This window comes from Bison bison, unplaced genomic scaffold, assembly GCF_000754665.1.
Source record: "Bison bison bison isolate TAMUID 2011002044 unplaced genomic scaffold, Bison_UMD1.0 scf7180017864484, whole genome shotgun sequence".
NCBI lineage: Eukaryota > Metazoa > Chordata > Mammalia > Artiodactyla > Bovidae > Bison > Bison bison.
This window is the reverse complement of record NW_011495044.1, coordinates 737395-752507: the sequence shown is the minus strand read 5'-3', so window position 1 is coordinate 752507 and position 15113 is coordinate 737395. Positions and strand designations below refer to the sequence as shown.

General features: G+C 51.1%; 1 protein-coding gene across 5 annotated transcripts in view; it reads left to right on the top strand.

Moving 5' to 3' along the window:
- ST3GAL3 (ST3 beta-galactoside alpha-2,3-sialyltransferase 3) overlaps nt 1-15113 on the top strand; it is a 216512-nt gene that overhangs the window by 190442 nt on the left and 10957 nt on the right. For all 5 annotated transcript variants that reach the window (XM_010862603.1, XM_010862601.1, XM_010862602.1 and 2 more), the window contains exons 7-9: nt 3411-3474; nt 4351-4446; nt 4744-4930. In XM_010862603.1, coding sequence (XP_010860905.1) covers nt 3411-3474; nt 4351-4446; nt 4744-4930 — 347 coding nt within the window. The remainder of the gene's footprint in view (nt 1-3410; nt 3475-4350; nt 4447-4743; nt 4931-15113) is intronic.

Below are 15113 nucleotides of genomic sequence, written 5' to 3'. Positions count from 1 at the left end.
GATGTTCTTCACCTTATGTAGCCTCCCCTCCAGTCCTTCCTTATCCTGTCCAAGGCTAACCTTTCCCTCCGATACTCAGAACTGTCCCCTTCCATTGCCTCAGGAACCTCACCGTGCAGCTCCTGACAAAAGACTTTCGCGTCACTGAGAGTTTAACAGTTCTGTTTCCGTGACAGATTTTCTGCCCCTAATTCAGGGCATGGTGGATTTTTGGCTTTACATCGTACATAGAAGGATCAGATCCCAGTTCTGCCTCTCTACTAGCTGTGACCATGGACAAGTTGCTCACATGTTTTTTCATCAGTTACATGGAGAGAATAAGACTGCCATATCAGGTTGTGGTCAGAATTAAATGAGATGACTGTTAAAGGGTGATATCATTTAGCTAGCAGACTCCAGAATGCCCAAACCTTCTACTCAGCCAACCCTCCCCTCCCTAAAAAGAAGACAGTGGCCAGCAAAAGGATAGTCTTGAACTGGAGCCTTGACCTTCAAAACCTCCAAGGTTGGGTTCAACCCCATGAACTCCTTTTTCATGGGTGCAGGGAGCCAAGCAACCTAACTTTTCTCGTAAACCCTCACTCGAGATTCTGATCCTACTAAGCGATGAAGGGCAGGAAAGGCCAATACAGAGCCCATCATCCAGCGAGAAAATCACCCCATAGTTTATGACCATTCTGCTAAGCTTCCCCTCCTAGAAAACAAAAACCCCGTGCATAGCCTTGGCCTTGGTCAGTTAGCAGCAGTATGCTTTTCCTTACAGGTAGGAAAAGGAGGGCATCTGTGACCTTCCCCAAAGCCCACTGTAAAGTGTGTCTGAAGTCACTTGGTGTAGAACGTCCCTTAAAGGAATGTCACCCTGACCCTCTCTCATTCAACTCCTGGAAAGATTGCCCATGCCAGTTGTCTCCTCTTCCTCACCATTTACTCCTGAAGAATGTCCCCCCCCACCACCACCACTTCAGTGATGCTCAGTGCCCCCTATGAGAGCCCAAGGATACTTTCAGTCCTTAACTTGACCTCTTAGCTGCATCTGACAGGCTTTTCCACTCCATCTTTTAAAGAAATTATAAGGTTAGAGGGTAGGACAAATTGAGAGAGTAGCGTGGAAACGTATGCATCGCCATATGTAAAATAGTCAGTGGGAATTTGCTGTGTGTCAGCAGGGAGCTCAGTCTGATGCTCTGTGACAACCTAGAATGGTGGGATGAAGTGGGAGGGAGGAGGGGGGTTCAGCAGGAAATGGACCTACGTACGCCTCTGGCTGATTCATGGTGACGCATGGCAGAAACCAACACAATATTGTGAAGCAATTATCCTCCAATTAAAAATTAATTGGGGTTAATTAAACTAAATGGGGTTTAGAGACTTCTAATAGATGTATAGTTAATTTGGTAATTCTCTCGCATGAGGTATAAGCTTCCATATGCTGGTTATTTAATAGATTTGCTACATAAGTAAAAAATGGTTCACCTAGATAGTTTGATATGTATGGGCATTACTCCTAGTAGTATTTGTTTGTTGTCTTTTGTTGCTTTGCTCCTTCCGTGCAGGCTGAGACCTAATCTCCTGCAAGTACAGTAAAATAATTTACCTATTTTTGCAGACCCTATTCATAGGATAAAAAAAAATTAAGATTGCCTTTTACTTTTGAAACATTTATATTTGATGAAGTTGCTGTCTTGAGTTTAGTATTGATATTGTGAAAATGAATGCAATTTGGATTTCACATTTCTTAATGTTTGTTCTTATTTCACAAATGGATAATTAAGGAATTATGCGTCATAAAAAAAAAATAATAAATAAAATTTTTTTTAAAAAGGAAAAAAAATTAAAAGATTGTTGTATTTAATTTTGGAGGCATCCTTTCTTTACATGAAGTATTTCAGGCTTATAAGAAAGCATGAAGACTGATATAATGAGCACCCACATACTCTCTACTCAGTTCAGAAATAACACATGAGATACAGCTCAAGTTCCATGTAGCCTTTCCTACTCCATCCCCTGCCTTCCCCAGGAGACCAGTATCTTGGTTTTGGTGTTATGGCTCCATGCCTGTTTATATATTTCTACAGCCAATTTATATATCCATTAAAAATATGGCATGGTTTTTGCATGTTTTTGAACTTTATCAACAGAATTGCATATGTGTATGTGTCTTTCAAATGGATTTTTTTGCTTATACTCTTCAGATTTATCTGTATTGGTACAAGTTACTCTAGGTCGTTGATTTTGTAACTATGTATAGCATTCCATATACCACATTTAATCTATTTTCCTTTGGTGAACTTCTAGGTTGCCTCCAACATTTTGCTATTACAAACAGTTCTGCAATGAATGTTCTTGTACATGTTTCCTTAAACAAATGTGTGACTTTTCTGATGCTGTCTACCTAGGGGTAGAGTTGCAAGATGTTTCCCACTGTGGTTGTACCAGCTTACTTATCTTTAGGTCTTTATGTACGTTATCTTTTTATCTTCCTAATAATTCTGCACTGCAGGAGTTACCATCTTCATTTGAAAGATGAGGAAACTAGAGCCCAAAGACAGCTAAGTGATTTATCTAAGGTCAAAGAACTCATAAGCAACAGAGCCAGGATTTGAGTCCAAGGCTGATAGCATCATCTGATATACTATAATGCTCTTGTTATACCAAAGTTTGAAAGGAGAGCAGTCGTCATTGCCAGAGCCAGAGAGAGGCCAAGAAGAAGGAGGCCTGAATATGGTCATATGATCTGAGAGCAGAGATGTCACAGAGCCCTTGCTGTGGGTAGCCTGAGTGGAGAGCAGGTGGGCAGATGCCAGGTCACAGGGCTTGAAGATGTAAGGTGGTAGAGACAGCCTGGCAAGAACAGGATTAGGGATTGGCAGTGTTAGAGGGAGGAAGTGAGGGGAAGGTGGTCTCAGAAAATGAGGCCAAGTGGCCTGAGCTGGGACCTGGCTGGGACCACTTGAGCTCTGCACCATTGATGTCCCCTCCTTTGCTTCCTGGTGTCTGCTTGGTGGGGACACAGAGTCATCGTGTGGTCTCTGTCTTTAACCGGCACTCCCATTCTTGGGGAGACTGATGCCCCAGCTCCCAGGCCAGGTCCACACCTGAGGGTGCATGTCTCTGGGGCCTGACTGCAGAGTTTCCAAAAGCCAGCTGAGACTGCCAAGGAAGGGCCAGGGAAGCCTGAGGAAGGAACTGCATGCGGGTGCCGTCAGGCTTCAGACAGAGGCGTGTGCACACGCCTGTTCTCCCGCCTGCATCTCCTTTCTCAAGGGGAAAGTTAGGCCAGTGTCCCAGCCTTGTGTGCGGAGTTCCCTCCCACATCTTAGCCCCAGGACCACGTACCTTCAGCTCATCAGGAAACATCTCCTGGGAGCCCTTAAGTGACCTCTAACAGTTGCCTCCCTCCCCTTCCACAGACAATCTGATCAAAGCCATCTTGTCTGTCACCAAAGAATACCGCCTGACCCCCGCCTTGGACAGGTAAGCCATTCCCCAGCTTCCTGCCCCTCAGCTGCCTGGCACTTGCAGAAGTACCGAGGCCCAGCTGGCCTTTCCCTTGTCCTGGGCAGATTCTGCAGCACACCCACACATCCACACACACACTGGGGCGGATAAGCAGGTAAGCAGGGCCACTGCACTGAGCTAGCCACCCCGTTGAGCTATAAGCACTTGGCAAGACATGTCAGTCCTCAGGCAGCAGAGGTCTGAGAGTCAGAATGGAATGTACTGGGTGGGATCAACTTAGCAGTGGGACTGAGGGGCTGGGTGGTGGGGCGGCTGAGAGGGCTTAAATCCAAGAGGTAGTGACAGCTCAGAAGCCAATAGACCCTGGATGGATGAAGCCCCAGGGTCAGAGGTGGGAGAAGCAACATGAGTAGGGCTCTCAGGTGGCTGCTGGGTGCAAGGGGGCTTCTGAGTTAGAAAGGAGTACAGCCTTAAGTCCTGGCGCCCCCAGGCTCATTCCTCTGTCCTTGCTTCCCTAGCATACCCCTCAAGCTCAGCCCACTTTTCCCTCTCCCTGGAATGCTGCCCCCAAACTCACTAACCCTTGGGGAGTCTTTAACCCAGAATGCCATCTTACCAGAGCCTCCTTCCTCACCACGCCAGAGTCAGTGCCCAAGCACCTTTCACGCCCACGTTTCCCTGGAGAAGAGTCAGGGAGATCTGAGAGCCCAAGTTGCCCGGCTCTCCGCAGTGTGATTCCAGCCTCTCAAAAATGCTGCTAGAGGCTCACTGTTCTTCCTCGTCCATCCCAGCCTGTGTCTGGCCAAGGGCATGGGGTCAGGGGCCAAAGCAGCAGGGGGAGAGGAGACCTGGTGGCCAGCTCTCCAGAGGTCTCCACCTCTGTCCCCTCAGCCTCAGCTGCCGTCGCTGCATCATCGTGGGCAACGGAGGTGTCCTGGCCAACAAGTCTCTGGGGTCGCGAATTGATGACTATGACATTGTGGTCAGGTGAGCTCCTCAAAGCAGTGCCTCAGTTACCTTCGTGTCCTGGCCCAACCCCCTGATCCCTGAGCCTATTAAAGACTGTCTATCTGGGCCATTGGACTGGAGGTCAGTAGAAGCCTCAAGGATAACCCAGGTTGGAGGGCTTTGGGACAGAAAGCTAGGAGGCTCCACGTGGCCTGGGCTCCCCATCCTCTGCCCCTGGGGTCTTCTGGGGTCATGGTGTCTCCCCAAACACAGGCCTGCAGAGCGCATGCAGTGAGCCCAGGACAGGCTCTGTCTGACTGGGCCTGCTCTCTATAGACTGAACTCAGCACCAGTGAAAGGCTTTGAGAAGGACGTGGGCAGCAAAACCACACTACGCATCACCTACCCCGAGGGCGCCATGCAGCGGCCTGAGCAGTACGAACGCGATTCCCTCTTTGTCCTCGCTGGCTTCAAGTGGCAGGACTTCAAGTGGTTGAAATACATCGTCTACAAGGAGAGAGTGGTGAGCTCCCTGCGCCCAGGCTCCTCCCCTTCTAGCTCCGGCCCTGCCCAGCTTCCACGTCAGCCCCTTCCCCTGACCCGGGCAAAGAACAATAGGAACCTTTCAGGAGAAGCGGTAAGGACCAGATGCAGTCAAGGGGCAGAGAGGCCAGGAGACGCCAGGGTCGCGGCCCAGACTCCTGGAGCTGACGTGCCTGCCGTCTGCTGCCTGCCTGCAGAGACTCAGGCTCTGGTTCTTCCTCGGCCTTCTCTAAGCCAGACCCCAGGCGCCGCCTCAGCAGCCCCTGTGGGCCCTCCCCTGGCGTTCACTGAGAGCTCTCACCTGGCTAGCCCCAGCCTTACTGCTGATCTCCACAACTCCCTGCCTTAGCTTTGTACTTGTCCCACCTCCCTCCCCCCCAGTTCCTCCCCCACTCTGTGAGGTCTCTCTGACTCTGGTCATGTGGGGCTCCCCCTGTTCCCAGCCAGGTGACCCTGTGATCGTTGCACAGGGACAGCAGACCCCTCACCTCGAGGGTGCCAGTTCCCAAACTCTAAATCCTGGCCTCTCTCCATGTTGTACTTTTACCACTGACTTGTGGCTGGGTCCCGACCTGCCACTGAGTCTGTCTCCACTCTGGGAATGGTCAGGTTCTGTACTCACTGTTCTTGGCAGACAAGGATCTGGGCCCCTTTCTTTAGAGAGCTTCTATGGCCAAGTAGGGTCAGACTGCTCCTCTGTGGACCACCCACTGAGTCCCCTCCTGAGCCCTCTGTCTCTCAGCTCTGGGCCAACTTGTCCAGGCTCATTTCCACCTCTCCCTCAACCAGCTGTCACCAGCCAACCCAGGAGAAGGGCACTGCAGAGTTCAGGCCATTCATCTTCCAATACCCAAGCCTCTTAGCATAGGAGAATGATGACAGAAGCCCTCTGCCCACAATAAGAAGCTAGCTGTTCTTTCTGGAGGTTCAGAGGAGAGCTGGGGGGGATGGCTGGAACAGTTTCTCCTGCCTATGGAGGTCTCAGTGCAATTTGGTTTAACTCCACAGCCTTTTCCCAAGCAAGGCCAAGGGCAGGCAGAGTCAAGTAGGTAGCAAGGAGAGCGAAGACAGAAGTCAGGTCCAGAAATTCAGGTAGGTGGGACAGAGGGGAAGGGAAGCCCATCTAGAGCCAGGCTGAATGTGGCAGCCCAGTCCTCTGGGGCAGGTCTGGCTCCCCAGAGGGGAAAAAGGGGCTTGGCTTCAGCCAGTCTGAGCGGCAAGCAGGCCCACTGCCCACGCATAGCAGGCAGAGTGTCGGGGCTGAGCAAGCAGCCTGCTGTTTTCAAGACCCTAGTTCTCAGAGCCCTTCTCTTTACCTTGAAGGCAAGAGAATTAGAATCATAGGTAGGCACTTCTAAGGGAGAAATGGGAGGAAATTGGGTCTGCCCTGGTGAACCCCAGAAAGCCTGGGGGCTGCTTTCTCACCCTGCCTTCTGCCCATCTGCTCACCTGCTTCTGGAGGGCAGGGCCCTGATCCCCTTTGCTTGTCTTACCCCTCCGGGCCCAGCCACCACAGATGACCTGGTCTTGGCTCAGACACTAAATCCTGCTTCTTGCTGGGCAGACTGGGATAGGACAGGCAGCCCAAATCAGGAAGCCAGGCCCAGGTGGGCCGGTCCAGCCAGGTGGGTGTTGTCACATGATCCTCCCAGATTCAATTAATTCAGGACTCTTACAAGTCACCAGAAGGGGTAAGGAAAGAGAGAAGAAAAGAAAGGAAGCCAACTAGACTTGGAAGGCTCAGTACACTCAGGCCACTCGGGAAGCAGACAGCAAGGCCTCACTGTTCCCCAAAGACTCAGGAGCTCCCTGCCCGGCCTGACCTTGGTGGCAGGCCTGTGCGGGGACCTAACTGGAGCAGCTGGGGTGAAGAGCTGTGGGCTGTGCTCAAGCACATGCTCACTGCGCTGATGTCTGTGTTCTGTCCTGGCCTTGCCCAGGGCTTCAGGACCAGCCCTGTGGTCCTTGCTGAGGACTCCGTCCCAGAGTTGGGGGATGTGAGTGGAAAGGGGAGAGGGGAGCTGGGAGAGAGTCCTCTGAAGTTCATGAGGCTCCTGGCGCCAAAGTCAGAGATAGATGGGGCCTTTAGAGTGAGTGGCCAGAGGAAAGCCAGTGATACCCAAGGCCTCTCCTCTCCCAGCACCCAGAGTGGGCCCGCCCAGGCCCTGCTGGTTACCCTGGAAGCTTCTTTGGCGCCTCCTCCACCCCAGGCCCAGGGCTCATGCCTTCGCAGGACCTCTCCCATGCACTGTTTCAGACTCTTCTGGCAGTTGTGTGTCTGGATGGTGCTCAGTCATGTCTGACTCTTTGCGACTCTATGCACTGTAGCCCACCGGGCCCCTCTGCCCATGGAATTTTCTAGGCAAGAATACTAGAGTGGGTTGCCATTTCCTGCTCCAGGGTCTTCCTGACCCAGGGATTGAACCCCCATCTCTTGAGTCTCCTGAACTGGCAGTCAGATTCTTTATGCCTGCGGCACTTGGACTTCCCTCCTCTGGCAGCTGAGACCTGGTAAATGTGGGGAGGCAGCTTCTCAGGCCCGCCCTGTCTGGTGTCTGGCCACAGATTTGACCTGCTCCTGCAGTGATGTTTCTAACCGTGCAGCCCCTGGGCTACTGGAGTGCTCGCTACACCTGTCTGGCACCTCACATGCAGAATTCTGGCAGGAGGCAGCTCTGCGTTCCAGAGCCAAGGCCTGGCTGGGCAAGGCTGGAACAGGTCTTAGGCTTCAGCTGTGGCTCAGTGCCTTTGTAACCTCCTAATTCCCAGGAGTCCTGATGGGGTATGAGAATGGGAAAGACGTAAGAAAGGAAGACTGTACAACCCAAAACCTAGCCTGTGCTAGAGCTAGCCATGCTTTCTCCATCCACACAGGAGCACGCCTCTTTGTGGCTACTTGATTTCCTGATTCACTGGGTGGTAGCACAGGTACGGAGAAGGCAATGGCACCCCACTCCAGTACTCTTGCCTGGAAAATCCCATGGATGGAGGAGCCTGGTGGGCTGCAGTCCATGGGCTCACAACTGAGCAACTTCACTTTCACTTTTCACTTTCCTGCATTGGAGAAGGAAATGGCAACCCACTCCAGTCTTCTTAACTGGGGAATCCCAGGGATGGGGGAGCCTGGTGGGCTGCCATCTATGGGGTCTCACAGAGTTGGACACGACTGAAGTGACTTAGCAGCAGCAGCACAAATAACTCCAAACAAGTTACCTTTTGAGGCCCTTTATCTCTCAGATCTCGGGAGACCAAGCCATCAAGCAGGTAGAGGAGCTCCCAGCAGGTCGTGTGTGCTGAGTGCAGCTCAGAGGCGCCCCCGTGGGCTGCTGAGTGGGGAAGCTGAGGTCAGGAGGGAGGGAGGAACTGGGGACACAGAGGCACAGGTGTATGTAGGTCCACGGAGCGGGGCAGCCAGCAGCTCTCGTGGAATTCTGGAGGCACATCTGGCTCCGCCCCTCCACGCAGTCACTCATTGGTCAGGCGTTCTTGGTGCTGTCACTGAGCTAGAAATGCAAAGTCGCTCAGTCTAATGGGACAGACTGTCCCCAAACTAGAGTCCTAGCACTGTGGCGGGTGCTGTGCCCTGAGCTTCCTCCTCCTGGTGTTTGATGAAGGCTGGAGATGCCCTGTCCATTGTCCTGAGGATGGAGCTCTGGGACCTGGACTGGACGGGACATGTGAGCATCCCACGCTATGTCCCCTGCCTCTGCCAGCCTCCCCACCACGCCCCAGGATACTGGTCACCCAGCACTCCCAAGGCCCCGGGAGCTGCTTCCCAGTCCCCTTGGCGGCCTCCTCCTCTTCGTTCGTTCTTGGGCAACCCAGAAAGCTGGCCTCACTGCTGAGCAGCTCTGACTGGTCATCCATTCAAGAGGCCCTGAGACCTGGGCTGAGTTGGTGGGTGTGGTTCCCACCCAGCAGTGGGGAGAGGAGAGGACACTGGCTAGGGGTTAGCCCCTGGACAGCCTTAACACAGGCCTGACCTTCCAGCTATTGTTTAGTCCTTGGGGGAGATAGGAGGGATCGGAGAGGCCAGCCAGGGCCCCACATTCATGCACAGGGGGACTGGACCCTGAATTTGAGAGACAATGTGGTTGAAGAGGAGAAAGCAGTTTAGGCCTTGAAGTCATACAGACTTGGGTTTAAATTGAGACCCTGTCACTTGTGAGCTGGGTTCCCTTAGGCAAATCACCTAAGCCCCTGAGACTCCTCTCATCTATAAAACAAGAGTAGTACTATCCATCCTTCAGGGTGGGCTTAAAAGTTAAATAAGATGAAATACAGAAGCACCTGGCACGGTGTGTGACAATTATGTTCTGTCTGCGGCGATTATGGATATTTATCATAACTGGTGGTGGTACTACTGGAGGAGCCCAGTTGCACTAGGGAGTGGAATCTTTGTCTAGATTGTAGGGCCTAACCTAGGAAATGATCTAAAAGCAGGGTTCAGAGGCCAGGCCTAGAAGAGGGAGAGACATGGGTCTCCTGGTGAAAGGCCGCAGGGTGGGCTGGCAACCCAGGAGTCCACAAGGCAAACGGCCCCCAGGTCCCCGCATGTGTGAGGCCTTGTTGGACCAGGCACCCAAACCCAAACCATCTGCACCTGCACCGGTGCCCTATTCCAGGCCTGAGGAGCACAGAGCCTCTGGCCAGGCCCTGCCTAGCAGCAGCTCAGTGTGGACACCACCTTGCCTCTGGGGAGACTCAGTGCAGGGCACCTGAAAAGCGTGGTGAGGCAGGTAGACACCGTGGCCTCCTACTGCTCAGCGAGTCCTCTGCTGAGCCAGCTCGGTGGTCCTCACCCCCGCGGTCTCCTTTCCAGACCTCTAGACAAGCTCTCCTGGGAGCCATTTCCTCTGAAGCCATCTCCAGTGGACACAGCTCTTTCTCACAGATCTGTTATCCCCTATTATACCAGGAAGGTTCCCTGCACTTGCCCCACCCCGCATCCTGCCCCTTGCTCCTTCACCCCCAGAAAAGGTGCTCAGGGGTTGGGGCTCCCGTCATCACCTGCTCTGCTCCTCGTCACTGTCATCCGTGACGGTTGACATCCTCTCGGTTACTCATCTCACAAACGTTGTTATTGTTGTCTCCCTCCTCCTCCTCCTTCCATCATCCTCATCATGGCCATCACTAAGCTCTTCCATTTGCTAACTTTCTTTGAATTCCTTCATTCAGTTCTCACTGTGACCCTGTTAAATGGGTGCTATTATGACCCCCATCTCGGGGTTTAGGAAACTGAGGCATAGCGAGGATGAGTTACTTGCTAAGATCACACATCTAGTTAAGAGGTAGAGGTGAACACAGACCCAGCTCTGACTGCCGTCTCTGGATGCATCTCCCCCTACCTTCTCAAGAACCGTTCTTTTTTGTTGATTTTCTTTTCTTACCTCTCTAATGGATCTTCCTCTCACATTTATAAATTTGTTCAGCCTTTTTTTTTTTTCATTTTCTCACCTCAAAAATGAAAGCCCCAGGAACTTCCCTGGCAGTCTGGTGGTTAAGACTCCACGCTTCCACTGCAGGGGATGAGGGTTCAGTCCCTGGCTGGGGAACTAAGATCCTGCATGCCATGCGGTGTGGCCCCCCAAATTAACCCACAGCATAAGCCTCCATGATCTGGGCCTTCCAACCCCTTCCTTGTCCCGGCCACTTCTTCTTGGACTGCACATTCCTTTGGCCATACCAAAGTGTATGCCCAGTTTCACACCTCCACACCTTCCTGAGGCGATATTAGACGCTCCTCTTCTGAGCCCCCACAACACCCTATTATACGTAAGGGCTTTCTTACCTGTCGGCTTGTTTAAGCTCCTAGGGAGCAAGGAGTGTCCTATTTATCTCTAGGCCCATCACCTCCAGAGATGTTTGAGACGGAGCTGGCATGCATTAAACAAATAAATCAACGTGGAAACTGAAACCCAGAGGGAGGCAGGAACGTGTGGCAGAGGCAGGATTCCAACCCAGGTCTTCTGACTTGGTGGGGCTGCCTCCCTCCTCATGGCCCCAGAGAACATTCTTTTAGATTCAGACCGTTGCGTTCTCCTCTCGCCTCTTCTGGGAATCTCTCTCCTCTTAGCCATGTTTGATCTTCTTTCTGCAGTTCCAAGATCATTCTCCTTGATAAAAAAAAAAAAAGGAAGAAAGAAAACTAAACAGCCCTTCGCCTCTGCCCCGTCCAGTTGTCTGTCGGCATCATACAGCCAGCCCCAAGCTGGCTCCTCTTTTTGTTCATTGCTTTTTCCAAATATAGCCTTCAAAAAGGTTTCTGACCCTGTCCTCATAGCATGCATCAAAATAAATTCCAAATGGACTAAAAAGTAAAATATAAAAATACAACCAAAGGAAATTTTGAAGAAAGTAAAATAGAAATCACATCTCTAGCGGGAAGAGAATTTTCGAAGGACAGAAGTGCTAGGAAAAATCATATTTGATAATACACGAGCATTTAAATGTAAACAACAGCCAAAAAGCACTGGATACCACAAAACTTTGAAAAGTTTATTTAGGAAATATGACAAATGGTTGTTATCATGAAAGTAGACAAGAAACCATTAGGACCCCAGCAGTTAAGGGGCAGGAGACTGAACTGATCACACGGAAGGAGATATAACTAGTGAACAGCAGCAATCTGTTTAACCTTCCTGGCAGAAAATTCATGAAAAAGCAACAGGATGCCACTTATCACCTATCACATCTTCAGAGAATGTGTTTGAATTATAATACATAATTCTGGCAAGAGTGCAATGACAGGTGCTCTCAAAGGCGACTAGTCAGAGTGCAAATGGGGACAAGCTTTTTGGAAAGGAAGTGACACTTGGCACCAGGAGCCATCACCCAAGGGAAGGAAAAATCTGCCTACAAAGGTTTTTATTATAGTGTTATTGATAATGGCCAAACCCAAATATAACCTAAGGAGTTTATTGTGAAAAGTACGGTTCAAGTAGCAGATGCCAGATAAAGGAGTAGCCCAAGACCCTGCAGAGGCTGCGGGCACCTAGACCAGCCCGCACAGCTGCTCCTGCCCCCACTCCTTTGGTGTGGGGGTCACTGGAACAGCACTGGATTCCTCACAAGGAACAAAAGCCAGCCTCTTCCTCTGCCTCCGCCCACTCCTCTGAGTTTCATTTTCCTCTTCTGCACAATGGGGATAGTGAAAGCTTCCCGGTGTGGATCCGGTTGCACAGCTGTAAGGCTCCACGGGACCCCTGGCACACTGTGCTCGCTGCAGGTGGCATCACCTTCTGAGAAGGTCAGGCCTTGCCTTACAGAGCTGCTCTTGAGGGCCGGAGGGAAATGCCCATCCCAGGCCCATCCTCCCCGGTACTGGAGACCCCAGAATTTCTTACCATAGCAGTGCCAAGTCCACTTCTGTGCTTTTGAGGGTAGAACACATCTCCCTGTGCAGACTTCTAAGTCCAAGGACGATGTTTGCAGAGGCTGTGAGTAGAACTTCGGTGTGCAGACTGGGCAGTCCCCACATGTGTGCACAGTACTTCCCATGGTGTGAGATGGGACTGGGGTGAGAAGGGAAGGGGAGAGCAGGTGGGGTCAGGCTCCCCCTGCACGCCAGGCCAGCACCAGTCTCCAGGAGTCAGAATTCTCAACTCAGACCTGGCCTTCTAGGTCGTTTTTCAAAGGAGGGTAGAATACATTTTATTTAACAGCTTGGTACCTTGACTAGTAACATATTTAGAATCTAAAATTTAGATGTGGTGTGTGGACATCCATTGGTAATTTTGTCCCTGGTCTCACAAATCTTAGGGATAAGCCTTCATGGATGTGGTGGCAGTGGCTGGAGGTGACCTGGGTGGAGAGGGGACCAGACGGTGAAAGGTCTTGTTAGCCAAAGTCACATCAAGGAGCTGGGACTTCATCCTGTGGACTATTAATAGCAGAAACTAACAAGCTGCCTTTGTGCCAGGCGTATTATGTGTGTGGCTTTTCATTGTCAAGTCACAGAAACATGATGAAGAAGGACTGAGTCCTATTTCCCATATTTTGGAGATGATGGTAATGAGAATTTGAAGGGGTAAAGAACTTTCCGAGGGAATACAGTGTTAGTGGTTAGGATTCAAAAACAGACCTACCGAATTATTAGGGCATTTCGCAGGCAGAGTGGACTGACAAGGGAAGGAAGGAGGCAGTTGTGGGTGGACCTGTGCAGGAGCCACAGACCCGGTGCTGCTTGGTTGGGGAGAGTGAGAGGTCAAGGGCCAGTGAGGATTCAAATCTGAGTTGTTGGGGAGGAATGGTGGTGGCTGGAACCCTCAGGGGAAATGGATTGGGTCAGAAAACAAACCTCTCAGGGCCTTGGTTTCTATAGGAGGGGACCAGACCAGATGTTTTTAAAGGTCTCTTTTGTAGGATGGTAATCAATATTTTGAGGGTTGTCACCTGAAATATTATATTTGTACAAAAAATTAAATGGTTTATACATAACAGAGACTTCTGTATTTGTTGATTGGTTGATCCAGGTTAATTGTTAGTTCTGAAAGAGTTTGTACGCCTGTGAATAGCCCTCTTTCAAGCTCTACTTCATTTTACTTGTAGTTTCTATAGTATTCCTGCTCTTCCTCCCATCTTCAGTTGTATACATGTGAATATCTGGGAGATATGTCTTGTATGTATCAGTTCAGTTCAGTTCAGTCACTCAGTCGTGTCCAACTCTTTGCGACCCCATGAATTGCAGCACGCCAGGCCTCCCTGTCCATCACCAACTCCCGGAGTTCACCCAGACTCATGTCCATCGAGTCAGTGATGCCATCCAGCCATCTCATCCTCTGTCGTCCCCTTCTCCTCCTGCCCCCAATCCCTCCCAGCATCAGGGTCTTTTCAAATGAGTCAACTCTTCGCATGAGGTGGCCAAAGTACTGGAGTTTCAGCTTTAGCATCATTCCTTCCAATGAACACCCAGGACTGATTTCCTTTAGAATGGACTGGTTGGATCTCCTTGCAGTCCAAGGGACTCTCAAGAGTCTTCTCCAGCACCACAGTTCAAAAGCATCAATTCTTCGGCGCTCAGCTTTCTTCACAGTCCAACTGTCACATCCATACATGACCACTGGAAAAACCATAGCCTTGACTAGATGTATGTGTGTGTGTGTGTGTGTGTGTGTATATAAATAAGTATGGCAAATGTTTTCAACCTCTTTTGGGATCGTTCTCGCATCATAGTGGGTGGAAGCCCCAATGGTTCAGTGGTAAACAATCCGCCCGCAGTGTAGGAGCTGTGGGAGACACGAGTCTGATCCTTGGGTCAGCCCTTGGAAGAGGAAGTGGCAACCCACTCCTGTATTCTTGCCTGGAGAATTCCATGGACAGAGGAGCGTGGTAGGCTACAGTCCAAAGAGTCTCAAAGAGTTGGTCACGACTGAGAGACTAAGTGTGCATATCATAATAATCATACTGTATATTGAGATATTTGTAGATAGTCCTGGGTTATAAACTCCTTTTAAGTAAGGAAAAAAAAGACTAGACCTGTGCTCTGAATTATCCTGACAAGCTGCCTCAGTGGGGCAGTGGAAACCCTCTGAAGATTTTAGCCTTGAGAGGGTCAAGAGCAGATTTGTGTGGAACTGAAGGCAGGCATGATGGAGGCAGGGAGGCCTGGTGGCTCCTGGGAGTGACCCCAGTGAGCTGGTGACCTGTCCTCAGGGGGTGGCAGCCCGAGGCGGGAGTGAGCACACCTGCCCTGCTCCTAGCTGCAGAAAGCCAGCCTGTGGTCAGGCCCTCCATCCAAGACCTCTCATCTTGGCAGGCAGACTGCTCGCCTCCCGACGGAGGAGCAGGAAGAAGGAAGAGGCTGTAGGAGAAGCAGCATGCAGGGGCGCCGGTAAACACGGCAGAGCCCGGCTGGACCAGAACTTCTTCCCAGATGCTCTCCTCCGGTGCTCCTGGCTGCTCTGGCAAGAGCAGAGCAAGTTGCATCAACAGGAGAACGGCGGCTCCACACACATGAGCCGGGTCCAGACTTTGAGTAAGGCAGGGACATTCCTGGAAGAGGGATTCAACCCAGCATTCGGCTCACAGGTGGCCTTGCAAGAGAGCTTTGACCATTCCAGGCCAGCATCATAGGCCAGCTTTATAGGCCTCTGTGTTGTGTCCTGTGGGTCGGGGAAATGAGATGTGAGAAGCCTTGGGGTGTTTGGACAGGCCTTCTGAAC